The sequence below is a fragment of the Coturnix japonica genome, chromosome 2 (genome assembly GCF_001577835.2).
Source record: "Coturnix japonica isolate 7356 chromosome 2, Coturnix japonica 2.1, whole genome shotgun sequence".
Taxonomy (NCBI): domain Eukaryota; kingdom Metazoa; phylum Chordata; class Aves; order Galliformes; family Phasianidae; genus Coturnix; species Coturnix japonica.
The window spans coordinates 37,807,423-37,835,405 of record NC_029517.1 but is presented as its reverse complement, the minus strand read 5'-3'; the positions used below and the strand labels follow the sequence as shown (position 1 = coordinate 37,835,405).

At 44.6% G+C, this 27,983-nt stretch overlaps 2 protein-coding genes and 1 long non-coding RNA gene across 3 annotated transcripts in view; 2 read left to right on the top strand and 1 right to left on the bottom strand.

Moving 5' to 3' along the window:
* LOC107309258 (homeobox protein engrailed-1-like) lies at positions 1-27,592 on the bottom strand. Its single transcript, XM_032442578.1, has 3 exons — positions 27,569-27,592; positions 23,876-24,284; positions 1-2,278 (listed from the first exon to the last, which is right to left on the bottom strand). The coding sequence occupies exons 1-3, from the start codon at positions 27,590-27,592 to the stop codon at positions 1,941-1,943; spliced, it is 771 nt and encodes a 256-aa protein (XP_032298469.1). The 3' UTR covers positions 1-1,940.
* LOC116652877 lies at positions 14,794-19,394 on the top strand. Its single transcript, XR_004306060.1, has 3 exons — positions 14,794-14,956; positions 17,597-17,961; positions 18,302-19,394. It is a non-coding gene; the product is annotated as an uncharacterized LOC116652877 (long non-coding RNA).
* The window catches only part of SNRK (SNF related kinase), a 29,769-nt gene continuing 25,686 nt past the window's right edge, over positions 23,901-27,983 (top strand). The window contains exon 1 of the mRNA XM_015853939.2: positions 23,901-24,014. The gene's annotated coding sequence lies outside the window, so the exon portion shown is untranslated. The remainder of the gene's footprint in view (positions 24,015-27,983) is intronic.

Sequence of the window (27,983 nt, the reverse complement as noted above, 5' to 3'; positions counted from 1 at the left end):
AAACATTCAGCGAGCATTGATGAATGTCAACAGGTGCCATGTTTTCCATCTGGAAAAAAAAAAAAATCTATTTCACCCCTTTGCTTCAGACACAATGCCACGTCAGATGCCGTTCTGTCAGACTGCCCCTCTGTTGCCATGTGTTGTCACATGGCAAAAACTTGTAATGGAATGTTGGCAGGAAGGTTCAGCTCCACTGCCTTACCGCCATCAACTGCCTCTGACATCAGGAGCCAACATAATAAAACAGGAGGCATTGCTCTTGGAGCAGCCCCCATACTTCTATAGAAAATGGCGCCAGTGGGAGCCGAAATGGCCTTTTCAATGTTAAGCTTCTTCATATCAATACAGTGCAAAACCTTTTTTTAATGCAATGCAATAATCTTTTAGGATTGTTGAAATTATACTCCTGCTCCTTGAATCAGAGCCGATGTCTTTCAGGAATGAGCACAGGTGCACCTCTGAGTGGAAAATCAGCCTGAATGAGAAATGAAGAACTAGAGAATCGTAGGCAGAGCACATGGGAACGCCCCAGGATGCAGCAGGAAGGGAGCCATAGGAGCCCTGAGGAAAGCAGCAGCTCCAAGGCACTAATCCTTTTCCCCTGGAACTGGATCCCAATGCTCTGCCGTCTGAGGTGGCTGTCAATTGGAAACTAACCCAAAGCGGTGCCACTATCCCAGAGTGATGTATTAAATAATTGAAAAATGAATAATTAAATTAAAAGAGGATTATTTCCCACAAGCAAGAAAGCAAAAAAAATAAAATTGCTGCCTGCAGGACAATGGGCCACAGCAAGGCTTAAGTTTCTACAGCTGTCAACAGCCAGCAGCAAGAGACTGTGGACAACAGCCATGGTGGGCAGGAAAGACCCCCACACTGCACTGATGTTCTGGCTCCCATGTTTATCCCTAAGTTGTGTTTTTCTGATTGCTGAAGAAGGAGGAAGCAGATCAGGAAATACAGGACATGCCCTTGTTCCTGACTGTAAGCGGGGAAGCTGTTTATACACCAACACAAAAGGAAGGATTTACACAGAGCAGTCCCCTTGGCTCACGGGTAGCTGCTATACATATTTGTAGGATACATTTCTATGTTTAGTCCTTTGCATTTATTTCGCTGCTGGCTGTGAGGAGATGGGCACGCGAGCTTTGTTCTGGCACTCTGTAAGAACAGTATTTAATGTCGCTATTATTTTTTCCCTAAGATTTATGTATCTGAGCAGATGACACATTGCAGAAGTCTGCATTTCTCATGAACTATAATTAAAAATGAACAACTCTCTGCATAGGATAACAATACCATAATATACTTGCTCTCCTCGCAGAAATTTAAACAAGGCAACGTGCTGGGTGAAAAATGATCCTGCATTTAACCCTCACTTATTTCTCCAAGCAGCCAGAGTCCTGTGGCATAGTACTGAAGCCTCAGCCAAAACCCTGTGTTGTCCCACTCTTTGTGCCTCACAGATCTGGAAGGCCTCTTTTTCTCTTGTACTTCTGACAGCCCTCCTTAGCCCTCCTTAGAACTCTCATTTCTTCACCCCCATATCAGCAGTGGTTATGAAAGGCCAGGGTGATTTTGTCGAGAACTGTAGCATTTCCCCTAAGCTTATCTTTTCACCTCTCTGAACAGAAACTTCACAGTCCCCACAGGGTCATTCGTGGCTGTGACAGTCCAGTCACCAGTGGGATGCCTATGATTGAGTCATAGGATCCAGAAGGACGTGCAGCATTGTGAGGGGTGAAGTTGAAGCTCTGTTACTCTCCCTTCCTCCCTCTGCTCCATAGTCATCATCATTTAAACTTGAAAACCATGACCTGGAGTTTCGATAGTACAGCAATATGCCCTTCTGCCATGAAGCCTGCCCAGCACAACCCAGCAAGGCATTCTTGTCCCACTTTGCTGTCTCCAGCTCCAGCCACGGCAGGCCCAGCTGCTTAAGGGACGCTCTGACACGAGCCATATGGCAGCAGTCCCCAAGGGATGACCTTTCTGCTCCCAGTGGTCCCAGTGCTGTTTGCAGCCTGTGGGAGGAAGGAGCCGATCTGGGATTGGGGAGGAGGGAATTCAGCTTGGGCTCTTTGGAGAGGTATTTGCTTTACCTTGCTTGTCAGGATGGTTTTGCAAAAGTGTATCAGTTCCTGTGGTTTAATCAGCCAGCACTGGGTATTTTCGTCTTCAAAGCCCTGTGGGTCTGGCCAGCTGGAGCCTCCTCCCATCAACCAGAGGGCAATAGAAGGAGTGGTGGCAGAGAACAAGGCCTCAGCGCTCACTGCTGTGAAACGATAACACAAGGCCTCAGTGTTCACTTCTGTGAAATACGGACACAAGGCCTCCATGCTTATTGCCATGAAACATGGACACAAAGCCTCCGTGCTCATTCCAGCCCAGCCCCAACACCAGAGCACCAGTGCTGGGCCAAGCCAAGTTCCTGCTGCCCTTGTGACCTATCCTGGAAACAAGTGGGTGCTGATAGAAAGGGAACCAGCTAGTGGGACTGACACAGAGCATACCCCCTCCTAGTACTCTAAAAATGAGAAATCCCTTTCTGTGCCCAATGCTTCTCCTAATGATTTAAGCATTAAGTCATGATTTTGGCTTGCGACATTTGCATTGTGAAGGACTGAGTTGAAGAAAGGAAATGCTTTGAAGATCTTAATCAGGATTTCCCTCCTAACACGCATTTCCGTCCCTGCTGTGGCAGGACCAAGAAGGACGCTCTGCTTACATCCAAACTGCACTTCCAGTGCCAAAGGTCACCAGGAATGGAGGACATTTGAGACAGATATTAGCCAGAGTAGACAAAAAAAGTCCTATATCCTGAGAGCAACAAGGTTTCTGGTGGGTTGCTCAGTGTCGGTGGAAGATCAATACATTCAGTCTTGATTTCAAAGCCATTGAATTACACAGGGGCTTCTCTTTCCATTCCAGGGGGTTGGATCAGGTCCTCTGGGAGCACATACTGTCAGAAACAAGAGTGGCCATATGGACCTGAGCTCAAATTGTGTCATAAGAGCATACGGCAATGTTTTGTGCAGGCACTGGGAGAACTACTCACCATATGCTATTGATTCTCCCTTCTACCTTGTGGAAATGCTTTATATACTGTACAGCAGAGGTAAAATTTACCCAAGGAATTTAATAAACAGTATCACAGCAAAAGCAGCGTGCAAACTTTACACTACTTGCAGATTAAAAGTCATCAACTCCCTAGCGATTTCTTCCTGCACGTACCAAAGAAGTCCAAGCTTGGATAAATTTAACACAGATGATTCTCAATTTTGCTTCTGGAAAACATTGCCCTGGCAGATCTCAGAGTCAAGCTATACATCTGTCACTCCCTCCAGTCAAGTCCTTGGGAATCTGTATTTATAGTTCTAGGTTTTGTACAGTTAGAGCCTGTGCCAAAGCCTACTGCAGTCAATGGAAATCTTGGGGAAAAAAAAAAGCCTTAGAAATGTTTTAGAAAAGCACCGTTTTGACTAGAAAATGTTCAGATGTTGGAATATGTACCAAAAAAATACATATATATCAAAAACACTTTTTAAACATTTCAAGTGAAAACCTATGTAGCAGTAGGCTTCCTACAGCAGATTGAGTGATCAGCTGTGGATGTGTGCTCCAGAAACTGCTTGGGACAGAGAGATTACTTGAACAAAATGCGTTACCTGCTGTGCACAACACCCGGTGCTCCTTGAGCTCTTCAGTCCCTGAATATCTGATTAAGGCAAACTCCAATCCCACTTTAGCCTACCTTCATGTTAAACAAACACCAGCCTGTAGCTTTGTTGTCTGCCCTTACCAGTCACTAAGGAGTCGGGGTGGTATGCACATTAATAAGTGAGGTTTTTCTCCCTTTCTCATTTTGCAGAGAACAATAGCATTTCCTGCAGAAATTCTTGGTCGAGCACAATCTTCCTCAGGGATTCCACTGCAACATACCAGCATTTTTTGGTATGACAGCAAAAATGTCAATGTATCTTTAGTCCTGGGCTTTGTCAGCTTTGTTAGAGATCCTCATTCCCTTGAAATCTGGCATGGAGGAGTCCAGAACATCTGATCTGTAGGTCAGAGATGCAGGTAGCACCAATATGGTGTGGAAAAAAAAAACCAAACGAAAACCCAACAGGATAATAAATGGAGGAATGAAAAATATACATCACAATTTTAAACTCTTGGAACAACTGGAGTAGATGCTAAGAAGTCTTATGGGCAACTTCAAAACAACAGCATTTCCAGCTGAGATGCCCAACAGAAAAAATGTACTGGAAGCCATTTAAAAGGTTAAACGGAGAATCTGTACATAGAATTGGAGAATCTCACCCTCATGCTGCCTCTTTAGGAATTTCCTTACAAGTTGTATGCAGCTTCAGCTCTTCTTCATGATGCTGGTGCTGTACACTTGCTCATTTCACAGTGCCACCCCTGAAGTTCTCCTGTATTTGTGTCAATATACACAAAAGCAACAATTCCCAAATGTCTGTGCGCTCTCTGTCTCTCTATAGCAAGCAAATAGCCTTCCCACTGCAACCAGCACTGCAACCACTCTGATAAGTGTGAAATCCCACTGTTTTCAGCATAGAAAAAGTGGGAATTAAAATGGGGAATCCTATAGTTCCTTAGCAAATAGCTGTCTCCGTGCAATGTTTGCATGTTGTGCCATGTGCTGGCCCTTCACACTCAGCAAATGGCACCGACGTTTATGGAAAGCCCTTCGTGAAGTTAGCGGGAGGAAAACCCAGCAATAATAACAAGAGCTTGGCACCGCTTTAGTCCCATCTGAGCCCTGTTTTGATACGGTGGGCACTGCCAAGGCTCTGCCTGCCTGCTCTGCACAGACACGAATGGCAGCCTTTGATTCCCGGGTGGCACTGGCTCCAGCCCTTTGCTGTGGCTTTGAGACACAAGTGCATTGTAAGGGCCTGGCTGCAGTTCTTAGGAATACCAGAACTCAGGGCTCTTGGAGCAGCTGCATCTTTATCCTCAGCATCTGAAAACCACTTGTATTATTAAAGTGGAAGATTTCAGAATCGGCATTTCCCCGTAACCACAGGTATTTTAAATATTTAGCAAAATAAGATAGCATTCTAGAATGGTTCTTGTGGATCCCGGGCAGCTCTTAGACAGGAGGCAAAAACCCAGAGTCAGCTCTGTGAGAGGTTAGAACTGGAAGCTGTTCCTCTCCTGTCTCAGACTGGACACAGACGCCATGCTCCCTAAACCACAAGGAGTCCTCAACAAGCGTCCTCCTTAAAACTTTTCATTTACTTCCACGCAAAATGCTGCCAGACTCATAACCCACTTGGGGTTCATAATGCAAAGTGGGAAATAATTGTCTGGGGAAGTGGCTGGCTGGTGAAGCTCCACTGGTGTGAATAACCAGCATGATTACAGGGGAAGGCAGCTGCCTGGCAGTGGTAATGGGATGCTGAGCCTTTAACTATTAGATCAAAGTGCGAATGTGTCCCACAGTGGTGCTGATTCATGTTCTTGGATGTCCTATGGAAAACGTACAGCTCGTTCCAGCTCCCTAACTCATCAGAACCATTGAAACAAAGGTGCTGGAGCCCCTCACAGACTGAGATGCCTCTGTTGGTCCTACTAGATTCCCATCCACACCTTTGGAAACCTGATCTTAGGTGGCTCCGCCAGAAGGGCCGCTGTTACAGATGACATATGCTGTCTCAGTTTTTGGCCAAGGACGGAGAAAGCAAGAAGATGAGAATCTGATTTTAGCACTCTTGTCAATTATTTATTCATGAATGCTGATTTATTCATCAAGATGTCTGCCTTCAGCTGTGATTTAACAGCTTTGCTAAACATGGTGTTTCATTTAAGTAACAAGGAACTTCACTCTGGTCCTTCATTTATCTAATAAAGACCAGCAGGGGTCCTTATTTAATAAGAACTGCAAATGGACTGATCTAGCCTTAATAGACAACGCTAATAGGATAGATTAATTTCCTCCACTGCAGGAGCAAACACTAGGACAATCATTATGAAAAAGCCAGGCTAACTGATTGTCATCTCCAAGCCTTCATATCTATTTAGGTGGTCATGTTACAGTAACAAACAATTTAATCTATTCAAAAGACAAATAACAGACAGGGGAAACGAAAGTCCTATAGACCTCCCTGGCCCATAAATGTCTGCCGCTTGATTGCCCAAAACTGTGTGGAACCACAGTGAAAGAACTCAGCTCTCCCTCCCAGTTCTATATTCATACTGAACATAAAGTAATTCATTTATTGGCCAGAGACAATATATCACAACTATCCCCTACTTAGATAAAAAATAAAAGCATTTCTACATTCACCCAACGATGAATCACCAGGACTTTCCACAGAGCAATGGCAACATGCTGCAATGAAGACTTGCTGTAGTGTTGGATATGGCACAGCAAGCCTGAATCGTGACAAGAAATTCCTAGTCCAAGCAAATTCACTCTTTAAATTGAAGAGCTCCTGCTAGATGTTGCCCTTGCATGATAGAAGGGGTAATGTTGTCCTGGCAGCTCCAAAAGGGCAGAATCAATAGGGGACAGTGTGCCTAGAAAATACTTCAAGAGCTAATAGGAAATTAAAAACAATAAGGAAGATCATCTGATTTTGAGCACGTCACTATGAACTAGCCTAGGAACAAAGTATGCACTGACAGTGAGTGCGCACAACAATTTGCTACGTATTTTGCATGCCTTTTTAAGTGCTGGTGTTTTTCTTCTTAGCATTTTTTTCCCCCAAAAACCTGGCATTTTACCACGACAGCTTTACAGTGAGACACCGGTCCAACGTGCTGACATTGACTAACAAGGCATAGCAACAACCCAGCCCTTTCACATACTTTATGAGCACAGTGCGTTACTGTTAAGCAATATTTGAAGAAATACAAGGCGAAACAGTTCCCAGGAAGATCTGGATTCTCTCTTCATGCAGCCACAGGAATATATGACTGAAGAATAAATGCCAATAACGCTGCCGATGGCTCACCTTGCTAGGGAAAGGCTGTGAGACCAGAGCTAAGAAATGACACACAGAAGACTGTTGTCCTTGCTCTTTGCTGTTAGTTTGCTCTACTTTTGTGCTGGCGGGAGTGGTTTGGTAGTGCTGAGCAGCGTGGTAGGGCGAGAAATGTGCTCGTTTGGCTCCTAGTGAAGAGTGAGCAGTTGCGATTCTCACTCAGGAAAAAGTTGAGCCAATGACGTGCATTAAATGGAGCTGAGGAGGGCAGCACATGCTTCTGGGACCACTCTAAATGCCAAAGCAATGGCCCATTGGAACAATCAAAGGTCTCCACATTTCCCAAATAAAACAGTGCAAAATCTCTGGGAATGGAAAGATAAAGGACTCAGCTCAGTCTCTGCTGACATATAACCCTTCCTTGCTGCTTTGCGATGCTTGTGCCTTATGCAATTTGCTCAGCTTCCTCCATCCCCCCCTCGCCTCACTCAGAGATGGAAATATTCTGCTGGCTTGTGTGCTGCAGCAGCTGCTCCTCTTGACATTTCTGCTGCGGGCTGGGATACAGACCCTAGCAATGAGCACTAATGAAATAGCTAATATAACCCTTCCTCTCCTTTCCCAATATTTCATGTGAAATAGATATTCTAATTTAAGCAATTGTTCCTCTGAGAAGTCTTCCAAGGTTAGCAGAGGTTCAAAAATAGTTTGAAATAGCAACAACCAAACCAAGAGTGCTTCAGGCTTTAATTTTCTTCCAACAATTTCTGCTGTTTATTATGAAGGAGTGTGAAGGCAAATGTTATTTCCAGCAGGTATCCTGCAGGGAATGTTGGACTACTATTAGTTATTTGCTCCCACCCTCTAGATTTCCAGGATGTAGCACAATAGGACAGTGTGATTTTTGGCCCATGGAGTGCATTTGCGGCTCAAAATGTTTCAGGGAGGAAATGTCCTCACAGAAATGAATTGTGATGCATTTATGTGACAGAAGATCCAATCTGAGGCTTCATCTGTTGAAGAGAGAAACAGAGTGCTGTTTTCTGGATGGGAAAATGAATATGGTGATGGCAATCTGAAAAGAGGCTTACACTTGGCAGGCAATTTCTCTAATGGGACTGCAAGAGCTGCTCATTAGGAGTGTGTTAATCACAACCAGTGACCACCGAAGTCTCTGCAAAGATGGCCTCCATTAGTTCCCATCACAATGTGAAAATGCACAGTCCCTGCAAACATCCAGGTTGTTTCAAGCTTCACTGAGGTCACTGTCTAACAAAACAATCAGCATCACATTAAGCAAACGTGACAAAATAAGAACAAAGCTGAGTGCCAGTCAGTGAGGTCTGGGAACAGATGTCTATCTCCAATTACCCCTTTTGTTCACTACCTGAAGAAGCCTGGGACACTCGGATAGCAGAAATTGCAACTGCAGCCAGGTCTGCTCTCAGCGGTGACACATCCTGTTTGAGCTCTGGTTGTATTGTGCAATAATTTCTTTAGGGAAAGGCATGTCACAGTTATAATTAGTTGGGGAAAAAAAAAGAGAAAAAATAAAAAAGATAATTAATTGACATACACACTTCATCTCCAAAACTAGAAAGTTTTCATTCCTGGCACTGGGAAGAGATGGCAGCCAGCTTGTCCCAGGTCATTTTACAGCCCTATTAATCACCTGCGTTTGCTCCAGTGGAAGACATGCTTCACCTCATGCCTGCATACATCTTCTTGCCCCGATTCTAGCATAGCCTGCAGGGAGTTTAATGCAGGCAAGTTGCATCATGCAGATTGCAGAGGCACACAACAACGTTGCTTGGCCAGCTCCACTAATATCATCGTGCTGCATACTGACGCTGCCTTTTATGCATGTATGTATTTCTGATCCCAGGAACAGCTTTCCTACCACTAACTCAACGAGCAGAATAATGATGAGATGTAAGATTTAACCCATGGTGAGCATTTCTCAATGCATGCAGCCCTGGTGGAAGCTTGCTGCTAGGTTGCCACGGACCAGTCTTCAAGGCTGGATTGCCATAGACCTGTTTTCCACCACTGGCCTTTTTCTGTAGGCTGATGTCCTCTATCCATACAACTAAACCAGGGTCTGGAATCACGAGTAAGAATGTATCTATCTTGGACATGAAATGTCTTACTCTAAATCAGGGGTTGCAGCAATGAATATGCAGGTGTCACAAACCCCTAAACAGAAGTGAGGTACAGCCCCATGGATCCCACAGACTCTCCCCAAATAGTCACTGTCTCAGCTTCCTCCCTGAAACCCATATTTCCCTCAAGAACCAGTATTGATTCCTCAGGCTCAGCCCATAGATTATAAATATCCCTCATCTCCCACATTCCAGTTATCATTTTGTGAGAAATCTGAGGAAACACAGAGATGCAGCTAGATTTTATGTAGTTCTAAAACAGCTCATTAAAAACTAACTGAACAGAAATGCTCCCCAGGCCCCATCCCTTGCTGAAACATGGCTTTCCTCAGTCTGTTGCTGCTCTGCTTAGGAGTCCCTGGGCATCCACTTGTGGCAAGGAAGGCAAACAGACAGTTCAAGGCACATGTGCTGTAGCTGCATCCCTTGATACAGAGCCAGTCCAGCCCCTTCCCCACATGCTCAAGCTTTCCCGTGCATCTCCTTCCAGCTTCCCTCAGGAGACCTTTTAAACCCTCTATTATCACCTCTTCATCTTTGCCCATTTGCTGGCAGCTCTACAGACCTCCTGGAAATACAGTACTGGTTTGCATTAGGAGGTCAGTGGAACAACACAGAGCACACCATTCAACAGTAGCAAACCAGAAAGCCTTGCCACATTAGGAGATGCTGCAGTTGTAAATCTCTGCAGTGCATTTATATGGCTGTGCATCTCATATTGGATTTTAGGGGCCAGCCTCACAGCAGGGAAGCAACAGTTTTCTCTCTCTACTCCTGATATGCGACCACTGATAGAAATCTCTTTGGGACTTTTGCCAAAGGAAAAACAATAGCCTGTACAAGCGTATCAGCTCGAATGGGTGTAACCTATTGTGTGTCATCTGCTTCCCAAATCCTGATGGAGTAGTAGGGCTGGTCAAGAGCACCAGAACCCAGCATACGTGGAGAGAAGAAGGAAGTGGATCTGGTTTTTCCTTGATAAAAATACATTGTTTTCCCACTGGGGAGGATGGAGCTATGGAGACAGTGTTGTGATCAGCAGCTGAAGTTCAGAGCAGATCACTCCTGGCAGCTGAAGAGAGCTCCATGAGCATATGAATGCTCTCACCATAAATACACTAACTCACCGGAATAATTTTGTTGCTGTCTTTAAGCACCAGGTTTCGCTCTGTCACAAACTGAGCAGTACATGATCCCGAAGGTCAGGCTGTGGGCCGGCCAACACGTCAGACAACCAGCACATCTGGTCTCCCCAGCACTGCTGGAAGTGGAAGAAACTTCAGGAATGGGAATGAGGGTAAATGAAGTCAGGCCCATTTCCCAAATACTAAGGTTGTTATTTGCAAGACTTTCCTCAAAAGCAAAGGCATGAAGAAAGAAGGGGAAAGTCACGTAATCTTAAAGCTGAGAAAGCTTAAGTTTTATTGCGATGGGAGAAAAAACATTCTGTGCTTTGAGCATCCTGCAAGATAACACTGTTCTATATGCCAACTACAGACCATCAACATAATTTGTTATTGTAGCGTTTTGCTCTAACAGTGCTTGTCCATCCTCTTCCAGCTCCAGCTGTAAAGAAATTCTTTTTTTCATATGCAATCAAAGCACATTTCATTTTGCTTATGTAGCAGCAGAACACTCCTCAATTTTACAATGAACTTTTGCTGGTTCAAACAAAACTCCAAATTTGCAACTGCTCATTGTGAATGATTGAACCATATTTCTTCCTTTGTCAGTTGCTGCAAATCAGTCATTATGAAATCAGAAATTCAATGTAAAACATAGTATTGTACACTATGGGAAATGTTCCACCACCAGCAAAGCATACAGAATTGGTTTAATCTGATTTTATTTTCTAAGTGTCTTTTTCTTTCAGTCTCGGGCATGAATTGTATTCAAGTGTATATCTTGCATCTTTACTGCTTGGAACTGTAAAGAAACAGCAGCTCCAATGTGGAAACTGAAGCCAAAGGTCAGCCTGCCTAACTTTGGGATACGGGCCAGGTCTTGTCTATGTTTTTCTCTCTCTCCTGATATCACTCTCATTTTGGTGCCAGGAATTAGGATACTCATCTTCTCTAGGTAAACATCAATTTCTAAAAAGGGGAATATAATTGCACAGAAGAGGCTATGACATGCCTTGGGATTAGTGAATGCCTCCTAATTGAGCTCCAGTGAAAGCGGCAGTTCTGGCATTATTTTTATTCACCTTGTGGAAAATTATTGGAGCATATTTCATATAATTAGGATCAAGAATGGATTTGGCATCACTTCCAGCAAATGCCCCTGAACACTAATCTGGTTTATTTGGCACCGCTGCCAAAGCTTCTCTTGTGGGGAATACAATGACAACAATTAACCTGGCAGTGCAGAACAGGAATGGGAAGTAGGAAGCTGTGTTGTCTTTTATCCTCACGTAGAGTGAATCATGGCCTTGTGCAACAACAGAGCAGCAGAGTCTTTAATTTCTTTTCTTCTTCTTTTCCTTCTTGAGATATCCTAAGGAGTCTTCTCTCTCTTTTTTCCCATCTAACTCAAAAATCCATGTTTTCCTGCTGTCCAAGAAGTCCTGAACAAATGAGTGCACGGACCTATTTACAGTGGCAATGTGTTGTAAGATTTCTGGGTCAGATGCAGTGACAACTTATCTACCCATAGATTTGTTTCCTTTGAAGTAGTGACGAAGCCGGGTGACAGTGCAGTGAGAGGGAGGAAAACCAGCCCTGCACAGTTGGTTTGCAAGGAGGATGTTTAGAAGAGACTTTCACTAGAAGGAAGACAAAGAGATTAGGTATTATCCTGGGAATTTAGATACTGCAAAGCTCAAAGGACTTAGAGAGATTTACAGAGGCATAGGAGAACTTGATAGGAAGGAGGAGCAGGGTGAGGACCAGCTGGAGAAAGGACCAAGAAGAGCCCTTCAGGGCGCAGTGTGAGAGGAATCATAGCACTGTTTGAGGTGGAAGGGACCCTTAAAGGCCATCCAGTCCAACTCCCCTGCAATGAACAGGGACACCTACAGCTATATCACGTGCTCAGAGCCCCATCCAGCCTGACCTTGAATGTCTCCAGGGACGGGGCATCCATCACTTCTCTGGGTAATGTGTGCCAGTGCCTCATCACCCCACGTGCTCAGGATGCTTTAGGCTTAACCCTAACAAGCACTACTGAGTGGTGAGAAAATTCAAAAGGGGAAATATATATAGCTGCCTCTTGATGGTGAGGTTTGGTTTGTTTGGTTTTGCTAGAAGGATATATTTCTTTTCCCACACCTAAGATCATAAGAAATGCCTACTATTGTGCCTCTGACCCTGGTGGTAGGAAGTTTAGCTTCAGCAGAATCAAGTGTGGTGGATCTGTTTAGGAATACTTACCAAACCTGCTTTATTGTTTCCGCCACCAGCAAGGTGAGCGAGCAAGCCTGCAGCATCCAGCCTGCAGCTCAGGGAAGGATTTTGCCTAAGCTACTGAGCAGCCTGCAGGCATCAGAAGCATCCTTGGATCATAGGATTTCTATACAAAATCTCACTTCCTCTGGTGCAGACAGAGAGCCTGCAGCCAAGGAGGAGCAAGTTAGAGGGGCTGAGGAAAATGCAAGTAGTGTGACGTGCAGGGGCTTGGATTACCTATGAAGGCTGCAGGCCTACTGCAGTGAACCCAGGCCTGAGGTCCTGGTGGGAGGCACGCCACAAGCAGCTGTAGATCACAGGATCATATTTCAGTCCCATTATTAAAAGTCCTTCAAATCACAATGGGGATGCTGTTAGGTCTACGCCCATCCTTTCCAAAACCCTGGGAAAACAGAAGAGACTGGCAGCCTGTCCTGAACATCAACATCCCCTCCCCACAGCCCCCAAACTGCCTCGAGCAGTGCCAAGGCTAAAAGCCCCTCTTGGAAAGCCTCCTTCCCTTGCTTTGAGCTCCAATCTGTGCTCTGTCCTTTTCTTTGACAGCAGAAAAGGGATGTGGTAAGTAAATCCCGTGCAAGCTGTTCACGTTGAAACCAACAGCTGATCCTGTAAGGTTGCTGCTCCCAGAAAAATTCTCTTTAGGTAGCAGCCTGCAGCAATCAGGCTGACTGGAGATGCAACCCAAAGTCTATCTTGTTGTGACAGTTCAGCTGCAAGGTAAATGTTTTCCTATCCTGCCCCAAAAAGCTCACATACAAAGCAGAGCGGAACAAAGAGCAGAACAGTCTTTTTAAGCTCAGAGGATCTTTAATTCATCCCTGGCACAAAAATCTTGGATGCCCACTTTCCAACACTGAAGTTCCCAAAGTCTGGCCTGAATCCTTGATGATCTCTCTTGTCAGACATTGCACAGCCCTCTGAACAGTGATGGCTAATACACTGTCTACACTGTAATATTTCATGAGCAGAAAATGGGGTGTCAGCCTTAACCATGATTTTTCTTCTCTCTTTTTTTTTACTTCTAAAAATCCATGCAATAACATTTAGCATGGCTTAAATGTGCACCTCACTTTTTCAGCCACAAATATTTTTCCCTCACGTTAAATTTCAAGTTGAAAAATAGGGATGTTCTCTGTCAGTGCAAATAGAAGTGAAAGATAATAAATCACTGACTTGTAAACTGCTCCTGAGAATCAATAAAATGTAAGCAGCTACAAAACAGAAGGTAGAAATACATTAAATATGAATGATAAGAAAGAAGAATAAGGCTGGAAAATGATAAGGCCATGTATTTTGCTACTGGAGACAGATGTGATAGAGGATAGTCCTGGGCTGGTGAAAGAGGTTCTTCACCAAAAAAGTCATCTGACTATGTGTCCCTGTCTGCTCTGTCTCTAATGGAGATAGAATATATCACAAGAGCGTTGACAACTTTTAGGAACTTTACACGTCGCTGATTGCAAATGAAAAGGTAATGCATTCTACACATGTTCTGGCTCTTATCTCTCCTCCAGGGAAAAGCATTAAAGCCTCAGCCCGCCATGGAAAATGTAGTATTCAGACATCTGTGACCAGTGTGTGTAGAGAAGACAAGATAAGGTGCATATCAAGCCTACATCTGTGACAGGGGTCCCAGAGCCTCTAGAGACAGATGAATGAATGCATATGAAGACTGACTGAAAACATTCTAATTAAACCTTTGCTTTTCCCAGAAGTATCTTCGGTACATATTCTGTTTTGAAGGAAAAGCTTACCAAGAAGATTTAAACCAACATCCAGTGCTTCTTTTTTGTTATCCTTCCTTTTCTTCAAAGAAATAAATAGCCTATTCTTGAGTAAAAATAATGTGTATACAGCAGTGACTCCCTGGAGAACGTTCAGCTTGCTGGTAGAAGGTAAGAGGTTATGGTTGCAGGACGACATTAGGAGCATGGGCTGTGACAGAGACCTGGATCTTTGGAGAATAACGAGTCCTGAGTGGTACTGGATAGATAAATTGGAGCATAGGTAGCTCTTGGGTGAACAGCAACCTGCCAGTCACCGTAATAAGATGGAAATCAGCAGTACCACGCACGAGCACACACTGGCAGAGTAGAGGAGATGAATAAGGGACAGTTTCAAGGCTTCAGAGCAAGGCTCTTGAGTTTTACTGCTATAAGTACAATCAGCTTTGCATGGCCAGCAATTCATTTTACTGCTTTAGAAACTTAAGAATAAAAAAATGCAAATGCACCTTTGATGTGCTGATTACTTCGGGATGTACGAAGCCATGAACAGTGGCAGTAATGAAATGTCTCCTGGGTGTCTTGGAACGTTGTGAGAGGACCCAGGAGAGGTTCCCTGGGAAACCAGAGATGAGCTCCAAAGCATCTGCAGGCTTGGCCAGCTGACAGGTGCTCTGCTGCGCTCTGAACATGGCTGCTAGACGGTATGCAATTCCGAGAGCAGCTGGTAGGACTAATTGTGAAAAGTCTGAAGGAGGTTGGGATACATTTGTTCCCAGTTGCATGAACGCTCAGAACTCCAGGAGAAAGCAAAGACCTATTGCTGGTTGATCCAAAATAGGGGAGAGGGGTGAATAACGCTTTCAATTAATCTAAGTATTGATCTTAGTCCCAGATTCTGCTGGCCTAAATTCCACCTAAATCCCCATGCCTGCTGTTTCCCATTGGCTGGCACGCCAAAGCTTCTGAGTAATTATTGCAGGGGTCTGAGCAGGGCTCTGAGCACAGAGGCACCTGTGTCTGCCAGTGCTAGGCACTGAGCAGGCAGATTTACGTGGAATTCAGTCCAGAGGAAACTGGGCATTAAGGCAAGGCTGTACATCTAAGGTGCTTGCAAAAGAAGATGCCTACAGACCCCATGTTTGTCCTGCTTCCTTTGAGGCAAGGTAACTTGTCTACCAGCTCTCTTAAAACTTGCTCTTTGTTTGTATTGCAGCACCTCCAAGACCCATCCCAAAGTGGGTTTGTTCAGAACCAGTAGAATCACAGAATGGATCAACTTGGAAGGGACCTTAAAAACCACCCAGTTCCAACTCCCTGCTCTGGGCAGGGACATCTCCCACTAAATCAGGCTGCCCAGGGCCCCATCCAACTCAGGACCTTGAACACTTCCAGAGATGGGGCAACCTGTTTCAGTGCCTCATAGTCTAGGATTTCTTCCTTATATCTAATCTAAATCTACTCTCTTTCAGTTTAAAGTCATTACCCCTTGCCTTATCACTACACTCCCTGATAGAGTCCCTCTCCAGCTTTCTTGTAGGCCTCTTTAGGTACTGGAACACAGCTATAAATTCTCCTTGGAGCCTTCTCTTCTCTGGGTTGAGCAACCCCAGATCTCTCTGCCTGTCTTCATACAGAATATAAAGAAAAAAACAACCATAACATTTGCTCTCCTTGGCAGCATGATTCCCAAATCTTTGCTGATCCTTTCTCTCTGCCCACAAGAAATGAAGACCTTTGAGAAAGGGCAGAACAGTGGATTTTCCCATGAAATTACATGAGGTGTGACACGCCTGAACTTCTTACCAGTTGCACTTCCCTGAAATTCTACCCTTAGAATAAGATCCTGGATCCCTCAAAGACTGCAAAGCAGTCATAGCAGTATTCGAGACTCTCTCCATGACTCAGCATTGAGTCCTTCCCGGTGACTTGTAGATCAGATAACCTAAAGAGCAAATATTTGTGGAGTGGGATGTTTGGAGTGGAAAGTGTCTGCCAGGTATGAACTGTCTTGTGAAGTTTTGCCCATATTTAAGAACTGCTGTTCCTGGACTCCCATTTCTTGTTGTGAGATAGGGCAGACAGGTGTGGCTTTAACCCCAGTACAAGTCATAAATGCATTGAGCAGCTAGATTAGCATAATTGCTTGCCTAGTCATCTAGCATGCGAAGTGCAAAAACAAGTATCATAACAGTTTTATTACGTGTACATGCTTGTGTTTCTTTGGGATGCAATAAAACAAACAGGTTGGTAATTTTAAAACAAGCAGTAAAAAAAGCCTAAGCTATTCAGTGAGTCATTTAAAGCAAATGCTGAGAAAATGGTATCTTCAAGAAACTTCTTCCAAGCTGAGCTCCAATTACAGCTTATGGATATGTGAAAGAAAAGATAGAACGCATTACCAGTCAAAATTGCTTACATTTAGGTTTGCTTTTTTCTTGTTTCGTTATGAAATATACTTCACCACAATTATGCTCAGCAGTATAAAACCATCAGGTGTGATTCCAACTGGAAACGTTCTAAATGGGTGACTGGCTGACAAATGTCCCCACCCTTGCTTAGTTCCAGCAGCAGATAAGGAATGTACCTCTTAAGGAAGAGTACTTAGTTCTTGAAGATAAGATTGCAGAGTTCCTTTTGAAGAGCTTACATATTAGTGAATTGTGAGTGTTTTAAATACATCTCTAACAATTTACTACAATTCCAGAGATACTGCATAAGATAGTAAGTTCGTTAGTGAAAACAAAAAAGCTAAACCATCTTTGGTGTTACAGAAGGATGCACCCAGCTGTTAAATGGAGCAAAATAATCTGTTGGGGTTTGCTCACTTAACAGACGGCACGCTGTGGATGTTCCAGCGAACAATGGGAGCTGTGAGCAAGATGTGACTGAAGTAGTCTGTCAAATCCTCTGATTTATAATAATAGGGTTCCACTGACATGAGGATAAAACACAGCAAAGCATATATTCACCATGAGTAATATAGGCTCACTTAGACGTTACAGTACTATTAAATAAATAGTCTTGATCATTTTCTGAAATACTTCTAGAATGAATGCAGTCGTAGCGCTGTGGCACCGACACTGCTTTGCAGGCAGCTATTAAACAGAGGGAAACAGAATTAAAACCAAAAATCAAAGGGCTCTTTTGTTTCCTTGAGTTTCCAATCTTCCAACTGACAGAGTGAAGGGAGTCGAAATCTCAGACGTTCTCCTGGTTTGAGTCTAAAGAAAGCCTGATTGCAGTTTTCCTCTGGAACACAGAATAACCAGAACAGTGGCTTCTTGGTACAACTTGCTCAGTTTCAGTCCCCAAATAATCCGGTTTCTTTCGCTTTTCTGCAGGATTGTTTGCAAGAAAAGGCTCGGTACAAGAAAATGTCAACATTGTTCAGAGATGTCAGCAACAAATCCACTCCAGCTATAAAATTGCTTCTGCAAGAACACGGAGAAATCCGTGCGTTTATCCTGAAGACAACTCTTTCAAACAAATGTTCTAATTAGGAACCACAACATCCTATTTCTTTTTTAATACTCTAGTTGTAATTGGACAACAAATGTTGTTGAGCAAGAGAATGTCATCGTCTAAACATGGAAATGGAATTTAAAGTTCTGCATTCAATTACATTTGGGGGTCTGCCTTTCATTTTGAGCTAAACCTGGAGAATCTGAAACAACATAGCTCCGTTCTTGCTTCTCTTCTGTAAATGGTAAGAATGTTAAAGAGCATATCCAGGCTGCCAGTAACAGCACGGAGATGGTCTAAAACATAGCAGACCTCTTGGGTGTTCAAATAATCATGCACTGTATGAACATGGACAGTTTGCACTGTCTGGGTGCAAAACAACTGCTATATTATGTGGCAGGTCTTCCAACTCGAAGTTTCTGAAGTCACATTTCTATTATTTTTTTCCTTCTCTAAGATACATTTGCTGTGAAAATGGTTCTTTCCTTTCTTAATCTCTCGCAGAGACCTCAATTTCTTGCACACCTACTCAGCAAAAGCAAAAGTCATTATAAAAACACCGCTTTTTTTTTCTTTCTTTCCAGCCTGAGTTGAGAAATTCTATACACTCGCTACCAACCCTGTGAATCAGAAATCTGGGAAATTAAAAGCATACCGTTCTTCTCAGTGTACCCAAACAAGACCGAGCACAGAAAGGAAGACCGAGCAAAAAGAAAACCACCCAACAAAGCAGAAGGACTGTCTCCCGAGATTTAACACACAGGCCAGACTGAAGTTGAGCTGTAGGTGGATACAATTTCCACAGTGCTTGTAGGGAAGCATAGAGCAGGGCTGGAGCTGCTAATTCTTTGGAATGTGCAAAGAGTCTGTTAACACTGGAGAGCTGTGCTGCCTTTCCCTCTTCAGTGCACGGGATGAATTTAATCACACTGCTTTAACCATTTGCTTTTACTGCACTAGCAGAGGTCATTTTGCACTGCGAACAGATGTGAAGGTGAATACGGCATTCATCAGAACACTTAACCCTCCCCGCAAAAAAAGAAACAGCCAACGAGCCCAAAATGTTTGTTGACATGAATTGGTTTGAAAGGTTTCATTTAAAAACAAAGACGTTGCACTTGTGAAAATGGCACCACTGGCCTTTCAGGTGAACATCAGTTATTCCATGGAAACACACCTTGCTGCGTAAAACATGATTACTGCTGTACTGCTGTTCCATGACTACAATTGCTCTCAAAGGTGCAATTCTCAAGCCTTCCTTCCAAGAAATGGCTTATTTTTGAGTCTGTGACATTACTCTGTTGAGAAGCATTTTTACAGGGCCCCACGTTAAATGGTGCCGTTTTTCAAAGGACACTGTACGTGACTGGTTATTCTTCTAAGTGCACAGAAGGAACTATTGCTGCTTAACCAGGAACGTGTATCCCACTTCAGCAGCAAATGTTGGAGTAATTTGTCACCTGATCAGAATTCTGATTTTAACACAAATCAGTCGTGTACCTTTTATTAACAGCAGCACTCGTAACACTGCTATTGTGCACTTCCTACCTTCCAAACCTGTACTTAATAAAGAAATTAAAAGAATCCTTTCTGCCTTTTGTTTTCAGGGAGTCTTTCACCATAGATCTGTTCTTCAGAAGTCTAAGGTCAATTTTTCTAGGCCCTGCCTTCCTTAGGTTCTCCAAGGCCAATGCTGCATTCTTTATTCTTCTACCCTGGAAAGGTGGATGGGAGATTTTCAGTATTTGGTTCATACGAAGACTTTGCCAGCCAGCGTGACTCCTGCATGAAGAAACTTAGCATCCTGTTCCACACAAAGGCCTCACAGCCTTTCCCTTTCTCTTGAGTCAAACTCATGACTACTATGAAGTTACACATTAGCACTACGGACACTTTTCTTCTGGGACTGACTCACATTTTCTTACTCCAGTTCTCCTGGAAGAGTTACTGGGAATCCCTAAATAACTTGGGCCAAGCCCAAAACCATAAGTGAAAAGGAATGCAAATCATCAACCTTAGAACCACTCCTAACTTTACTATGTTTAATTAGTTTATCACCTAAAACACTAATGGCATGTCCACAGACCTTGTTTCTACCTCCCCTTACAGACTCATATCTTTTTACCCTCTCCAACTGAGGCACTGTGAGGCCGCCTCACACCTGATTTCATTCATGATTCCTACGTTTGGTTTTCTTTGAACACCCTGTTCCTTTTTGAGTGAAGTGGGAGCTTGTGAGCTGCGTCGTCAACTCAGAAGACCTAGATGTGAGACAAGGGTATCAAAGGTACCTACACTACTTCTGTGCCAACCAGAACTCAGAGTTTTGTATTTTTGTTGCAATGGAGGAGAGACTTTTTGTAAAGATCTCTATTGCAGCAGTGGTCTAAGCACCGAGCAGAGGATGGTAATCACTTCATTTGATCTTCTGGCCATTCTGCTGGCACAGCCCTGAGTGTTGCTGGCCACCACCACTGCTGTCTATTGGCTTGAGTTCACCCAACCACATTTGGAACCCCCATGCCCTTCTGCAGATCTGACCCCACCTCAGCAGCCTGCAGGGTGCCAGTCTGTCCCAGGTACCTTCTGTCCTGTCTTAATTTCAAAGTTCCTGTCATCCCATTTCTCCAATTTAAGACCTTCTGAATGGCAGCTCTACCCTTGACTGCACTGACTGATCCCAACAAGCTGCTGTTATCTGCAGACTCTCTGAGAGGGCACTCTGTCATCTCTAGGACAAGGACATTAAGCAGGGCAAGTCTTAGGATAGATTATGGTACTCCACTTGCTATTGGCCTCCAGTTAGAAAACAGCCCCTTAACCACTGTCATCTGATGCCTATTATGTGACCAGTTTTTGACACTGTCATGGTTATCCATCTGTCCAGAACACAGCATTCCAATCTGGAGACAAGAGTGTGGGAGACGGTGGCAAAAGTCTTCCTAAAATTAAGGTAAATGATATCAGCTGCTCTCCCCTCGTCCACACATCCACTCATTTTATGATAAAAGGTGATCAGGTTGATGAGGCATGATTCAGCCTTGGCAAAGGAATGCTGGCTATTCTTGCTGTGCCCACATGTGTCCCAGGAGGACTACATGGGCTGTGGTGAAGCTGACCAGCCAGTGGTTTCCCTCTGGCTTTTTTTCAAGATGGGTACATCTGCCTTTCTAGAGCCACTGGGAACTTCCCTTAGTGTCCATGACCTTTCAAAGATAAGCACAGCCCAGCAGGGACATCAGGCAGCTCCCTCAGCATCCCCAGCCACAACTCAATCAATTCTATGGATGTTTATGCATTGAGTTCTCCGATGTAATCGCTGGTTTGATCCTCATTGATTCCTGGCTGTTCTCCTTGAATCCAAAGCACACAGACATAGGGGACTCTGCCAGTAAGTCTGAGGCAAAGCTGGCTTTGAGTAGCACAGTGTTACCTCTTTCCATTGTTACCAGCTCATTTGCCCCATTCGGGAACTGGCCCACATTTTATTTTTTCAGTCTTTAACTACTGAAGCTGCGGCAGAAGCACGTCTTCTTGTCCTTGAGGTCCCTGCAGATTGCAACTCTAGCTGAGCTCTGATCTCAGAAAATACTGTATGTGATTCCTTTGGACCTCTACAGCAGTTTCTACTTCACCCCAGAAACCTGAGTTCACTGCTCTGATGATAGAAATGTACTAAACTTTCAGATGTAAGCACCGAGACTATTAAGAAATGTAATAGCCGAATGTCCTCCACAACTTTCAGTATAAATTGTACTCTTCTATATCTGTCCAAAGGCAGCTGCTTTGTTCTGCTTTGTCAGGGAAACTGTTAATAATTTAATAATGAAAAGGAATTAATGAGGCCTATGGATTTGAGCCTCACGCTCAGATTATCCGGTGTCTAATGAAGTGTGAATTTTGACTGAAGCTTTTTCCACCCTGAGGGGAAAAAGCCACTCTCATCCATGCGGGTTCTCCTATGACTAATAAAGGGTGAGCTCACAGTGCAGCTTTTGCTCTACAGGGAGTACAGGTAGGGTTACTCTCTAGTACCTAGCCCTCGTTTTATGGCACTTAAGAAAACAGGGAATTCTGGAGAGATCTACCTCTTTCACTCAGATTTGACCAGTTTATTAAGAGTTAGTAGGAAGAAAGGACAGACTGACAAAGACTGGTCCAAAGTCTCACTCACACCGAGACATCCTCAAATTTTTCACTACTTTGCATTTCAAATATCTCACTGAAGAGGCGCAAAATAATTTACATGACGTATTAGCCTAATTTTTGAAGCAGGGGAACTGACGTGATTCACCTTCTGAAAAACACATCCCTTCTCACAATTGCATGTGAATTTACATACTCCACGCTTTTCACAGGTGACTTACACCTTCAGTACCCTACATTAAATCAGGTTCCTTCTAATGTGAGCCAGTAAGGCTCCTGTACAAACAAAAGCTGTCTACCACTTTCCATCTACAGTAGAAAGCTGGATTTAGCAAAGAGGAATGTTGTCTGGTCTGATTTGGATGCATACGCACCATTAGCAACCTGTCGGATACTCGAGGCCATTGCTGTCACCTTGCTTTGACAACTACATGTGGGCTACGACTGATGGATGAGGTGTGTTTTTGCTGTGGCATAACTAACACATACTAGCTACCTCATAAAACCAACGTGGAGACAAGGCACTGTACTTTTATTGTGAGGTAAACCAGTTGAGGCCAACCAAAATCAGAGCTATGGTGCTGACCTCCCCTAGCTGCAGCTTGTCTGATTTCATAGGCATGTAGCTATCACATTAAATTTTCACTGCAAAAAACCTCACAAAACCAAAACAAGGCTGTGCCACTGAAGTCAAAGCCCAGTGCAAATGACCGTGTGTGTGATGGGAAATTTATGTTAGGCTGGTGGAGGAATGATGTTGGTCTGATCCCAGCAGCATGCAATGTAGTGTAGGCAGAAATAAAACTGGCTGGAAAACAGCAAAGTAGCCCTTGCTGAATTGCAGCCTACTACAAGTGCTAGACTCCTTCCAGTCCCTGTCATCTCCTCTTAAGCACTGCGTACAACTTTGACCTTCTCATTCATTCTAGACTCACATATGCATCACTACAAAGAGCCATCCCTTTGAGTAAAAGAACTATTGTATTATACAGTGGTGACTCAAAGCACAGTAACCCACATTAGCAACATCAAGGGCAAGAATATGCACTTTTTCTTTCCTGTGAGTGCATCCTTTTCCACTCACCTGCTATAATAATATGCACATGTACAAATGCAACGAGTGGTTCAGAATCACAGAATTATCAAGGTTGGAAAAGACCTAGAAGATCATCCAGTCCAACCAATACTTCCCGGCTAAATCATATTCATCAACACAACATCCAAAACATGAGTAGTAAATCTATTCTCTCTCTCCATACACCTTACGCAGTTTCTATGTGAACAGAGTTGACTTTGACACGTGCCACTTTAAATCCTTTCCCTTCCCTGGCTATTTGAAGAGTTTCTTTCCATGATCTCTGGAAGAAAGTCTTAATTTATCCCTGATACAGGTTTGCTCGTAACCCTTATAGGAGCTACACTGCACTAAATGAGCTCGTGTTGCCCTCTGAAATACCCGCAGAGTTGCACCCAGGCCTATTTCCCCCTGCTAGGCCCAGTGGCTCCCCTTCCCTCACTACTCTTACTACCCATCACCACACAGATGGCACACGGGGCAGCTGAGGGGCGCTGACCTCAAGGGCTTTGCCTTCTCCTCAGCCTTCGCGTGGTTATCACCAGGTTCCCTTCTTTCGGCCGTTTCCACGACTCATGTTTAGAACAGGACGCCAGAGATGGCCAGAAAGGGAATTCTCAGACACCAGCAGCACCCCTTACACCACTCTTACACCCTCCTGCCCGTCTCCCCTTCCCCCTCAGGCGCCCTCCCTCAGCCCTCCCTCCTTCCCTCGGGCTGCCGTGACGCCGATCTCCCCGCCTTCCCTGGGCGCAGGCGCGGTGCTCGCTCCTCACAGGCTCGCTCTGGTGCCCCTACGCCCCGCCCCGTCCCCCCGCACTCAGCTTTCCGCGATCCGCCGTTGTTGTCAGTCTCGTTCCGGAGCCGCCGCAGCTGCGGGGCCCTGCTGAGCTGAGCGGAGCGTCCGTCATCCCGCCGGCTGCGGGGCGACACTTACCGCCGCCGTCTGTCCGTCCTCCCCGAGCTCCGCGGCCCGGCCGAGCTGCCCGCTGCCGTGTCCGCACCTTTATCTCCCGTCCCCGCGGGCGCTGCCCATGCAGAGGGCGGCGCGGGGCGCGGCGGCCCGAGGACACGCCGTAAGTTGCCGGGCTGCGCTCGGGCTGGGCTGCGGGGATGGGGCCGGTGCGGCGGGGTACGGCGGGTCCTTCTCCCTCCCGTCCCTCCCTCCGCCCTTTCGCTCCTCCTATGGCGGCTGGGCCCTCGGAGACGTGCGGCGGGGGCCCCGAAGGTCGTCGTTGCGGCGGGGCTGCGGGATTGGGCTGGAAGGGGAGGGCTGGAAGGGGAGGGCCTTCACCGCGGGGCCCCGCCAGGCTGTGCCCTCCGTCCCCTCTGTGTGCTCTGCCCTCCTGGTGCCCGCGGGGTCACCCCTCCTGCCGGCACCGCCTCGTGTTTTCTGTGTCTCGCGGGGGGAAATAAGGAGCCGTTCTAAAGCCCGTCCGGTGTCGGGGTGTTTGGGGGGGATGACGGTGCATCTCGCCCCTCGGAACCGGGTGCGAAGCCAACAGGTTTGTGCAGAATGCGAGCTGGCGTCTTGTGCCGGGAGCTGGAGTGAGAAGGCACGAGTATCCCGCGTTCCGTGTATTGCTTTTGTCAGCGCATCTATCGCATTGAGTGTGCCGCCTTGGGGTTGGTTAAGTAGGTGAGTCCCGGAGAGATGGCTGTGCCGGCTGCTGGGTGCCCGGTGGCATCCAGCTGCAACTCTGCTGCTTCAGTGTACTTGTACAGATGTGTGCGGTGTATTGAAGGGCTCGGGGGTAGCTGAAGGACAGCTGCGTGTGGTGTGTTTGTCTTCATAAGCCGGCTGGTTAAAGTGGTGAGGACATCCGCTAGGGAAAAGCTAGCGTTGGCCCGAGGACAGTTGGAGACAAATGTGACCTATTTTTGCCTTGGATATTTTTATTGGGAAGCGATGCTGGAACACCTGTGAAGGAGAAAGCTTTACGTGGGATATAGAAATTAACAAACAAAAAAACAAGCAAAAAACCCACATCTCTGGGCTTTTGCTTATGCACACACTGTTTTTGTGCCTTTTTTTTTGCCGATCATCTTGCTTTCAAGTGCTGGTTTTGAGCAGATATGCAAAGAAGTGGTTTCCTCAATGGTACCATTGCAGTTTCTGGAGCAGCTGAATTGTGTTGTGTGACTTCGAGCCGTCTAGTATGAATGAATTGCAGGCAAATCTGCTTACTCCTGCCCTCTGTAGTGCAGTCACTACTTAGTCATATAGGCTGCTCTTTGGAGTTGTTTATTGTGAATATATTTAGATCTTCAGGCTCTGGGGATGGACCGGTTTAATGAATCTCAGCAAAATGAAATCTGTATGAAAGTGTTTGCAAGCGAATGATGCTTATACTCGAATTAGGCAGTTTTTGCAAGGCATGCATCATTAAGAACTGGGTTAATGAGTGTTTCTTTTTTTAAGTAGCTGTAAGTACATCACAGAAAGTGGGAATTCAGGTGACGATTGTTTTGGTGCAGTCGCTTTTGCTTGGAAAGAAGGAACGTGAAACAAGCTTAGAAGAATTAATGATCATTGCTAACCAATGCCATTGAATTTTGCCTTGTGACATGCTGAAAGGTCAATGTGAATAGACTAGTGCTTGCCCTTTAACTTGGTGCCTGAAAAATCCAAATTTGGGAACGTAATAGGAGGTAAGGGGTGGAGAGTCAGCTTGTGTCTTGCTTTTATCTTGAATATTCAGAATAGCCATGAAAAGGGTAGAATGGTGGTGCAGTGCTTCAGGTGACAGGGAAGGGGAGCTAACCTGAATGCTGGGCAAGTACTTGGTAAGCAAGGCATCATCTGAGGCAGTGCATCCATCTGACTGTCTTGAGTGGATGTTGTGGCCCACATATGTGGTTTCTAACAAAAACAAGTAATTACTTAAATGTAGGGGTAAACTGTCTTAATAAGTGTGAAGCGAAGAGGAGCAGGATGAGTCTTGGCTTGTGTGTTTTTTAGGTACCACCATTTCTGTACAGGTTACTGCTGTCCTTGGATTGTCTTGCTGCAAGTACTAATATTCCCATACGGTGTGGGCGGTGTGTCACAGTCACCATTCCCTGTTGTGCTGTAGATGCGTAGTCTGCCTTATGATCATTTCAAATAGCATGTTAAGACTATGCATGTTAATACGGTTTTGCAGATACCCATCTACTTGCAGTTGTCGCCTTCCTCATATACTCTTCCGACCAACCTGGTCTCTTCTAAGGTTCTACTTCTGTACCTTCAATTTCATATTTGAGTCGTTTTGCAGATCTGCACCTTCAGCGTATTGCTGCCCTTTATATCTTGCTAGCTATAATACCCAACTTAGTGCCTTTGTCTTGCTTTGCTGCCTGTCCTGCTTTCAAGGGCACGGTATCCTGGTGTAGCTAGCACAAAATAATACAGGCTTTTTTTCTTTTCTGCTTTCAAAAATGTTCTGAAACACTTTAGAACTTCTTGACGAGCTTCTGTTCATTTCTCCTCGGTGGTGTTTTCTAATTATGTCTTAAAATAAAAGAAATCAATGCCACGTGGTTCAGATCAGGGACACTGTCTCTTACACATAGTGCTGAACTGCAGTTCGTGATGAATACACTAACATTGAATTGCATAAGCTGTTAACTTTAGTAACATGTGAAGTTCTGCGCGTCTTCATTGCTGCAGTACTTCCAATGCTCCAGCTTCAGAAATAAGGTAAAGGAGCTGCTGTTTTAATGCACGTAACGTTATGTAAGAACTTAAGAGGATTTGAGAAACTCTATATTCATGCACAATACTGGGATAACTTACCCTGGTAGAGTTTTGGTGCACATAAGTTGATTCAGTTAGCAGTGCTAAGAGCTTAATGAAGTACAAAGGCTGTGCTGCGTGCCTGCAAAATATGAAACAAAGTGATTGCTTTCCAAAACAATCGATGTCTGAGTTGTGCAGTGACCCTTTATGCCAATCAATACTGGGACATACACGCTGCACTGAATTGGAAGGACTTTTTGGTTGGTGTCAGTGTCCTGTCTGCTTATAACTTAAACCAGTGTTACTTGAGAGATACCTGCTTAGATTTTTATGACTTTAGTTAGTGTTGGATCATGGTGAATTTTGGGTGTTTGCAGGATCTTTGCTAATAAGGGATGTTATGAATGAGGATGCAGCATTGAAACTAAGTTGTGATAGGTGCTGTTTCTTACAGTTCAGTGTTATTCCTTACATTACATCAAGCCAATTGAATCGCTCTAATTCTTATACTACCATTTAAAATGCTAAAGAAATGAAGCTATCTGGAATTTGAGCCGAGATAGTTCTTAATGGTTCTTAGCGTTAATAGAAGTGATTGCTTGTAATAGATGCTAACAGTGTGCACACATTTACTGGGGAGTACTTTGAGATAATGCTCAGTGATTTCATCTCCCTTGATACAGGATAAAAATCATGTTTGTGACTGTGAATTTAAACAACAAATATTAGTAGTAATTTATTGATGTTAAACTCTGCCGTTTACCCATTGGTTAACAGTGGGATGTTGAGAGCTTCTATCGGTGGCTTTCTGTGCTGCCTAGTGTATGAAAATCAAGGGGTGACGCAAAGTCCTGTCAGAAAGATAGTGATTCCATCATGAATCACAGCAATGACTTCTGTCTGATATACCAGTAATTTCTTCATCAGTTTCATGTTCCTAGTTAATTTTAGGAGGAGGAACAAAGGGAAACATCTAGAATATCAAAGCCAAGGTTAGAGAAGTGGCATAAAATGGACTTCTGAGTTAACTACCTACCAGGAGTTATTTCTTTTGCTTGCGAGGTTGTTGAGATGCTTGCTGCTTTCTGTGATCATCAGGCTTGATTGATACCAGCTCTCGGTTGGTGAGGTTTAAGAAGATCTGCAATTAAAACATCCACATTAGTTTCCTCCGGCTGAGAATTCTTCTGAGTGGTAGTTTTGATGATACAGCTTGAGGGTCACCATTCTGAAACTAAGATTTAAGGGTACAGAAAGTACTCGCAGATATGGAATCTGGAGCAAGTGCTCTTAAAAAGAGATGTTTTTCACATACTTGTTCACA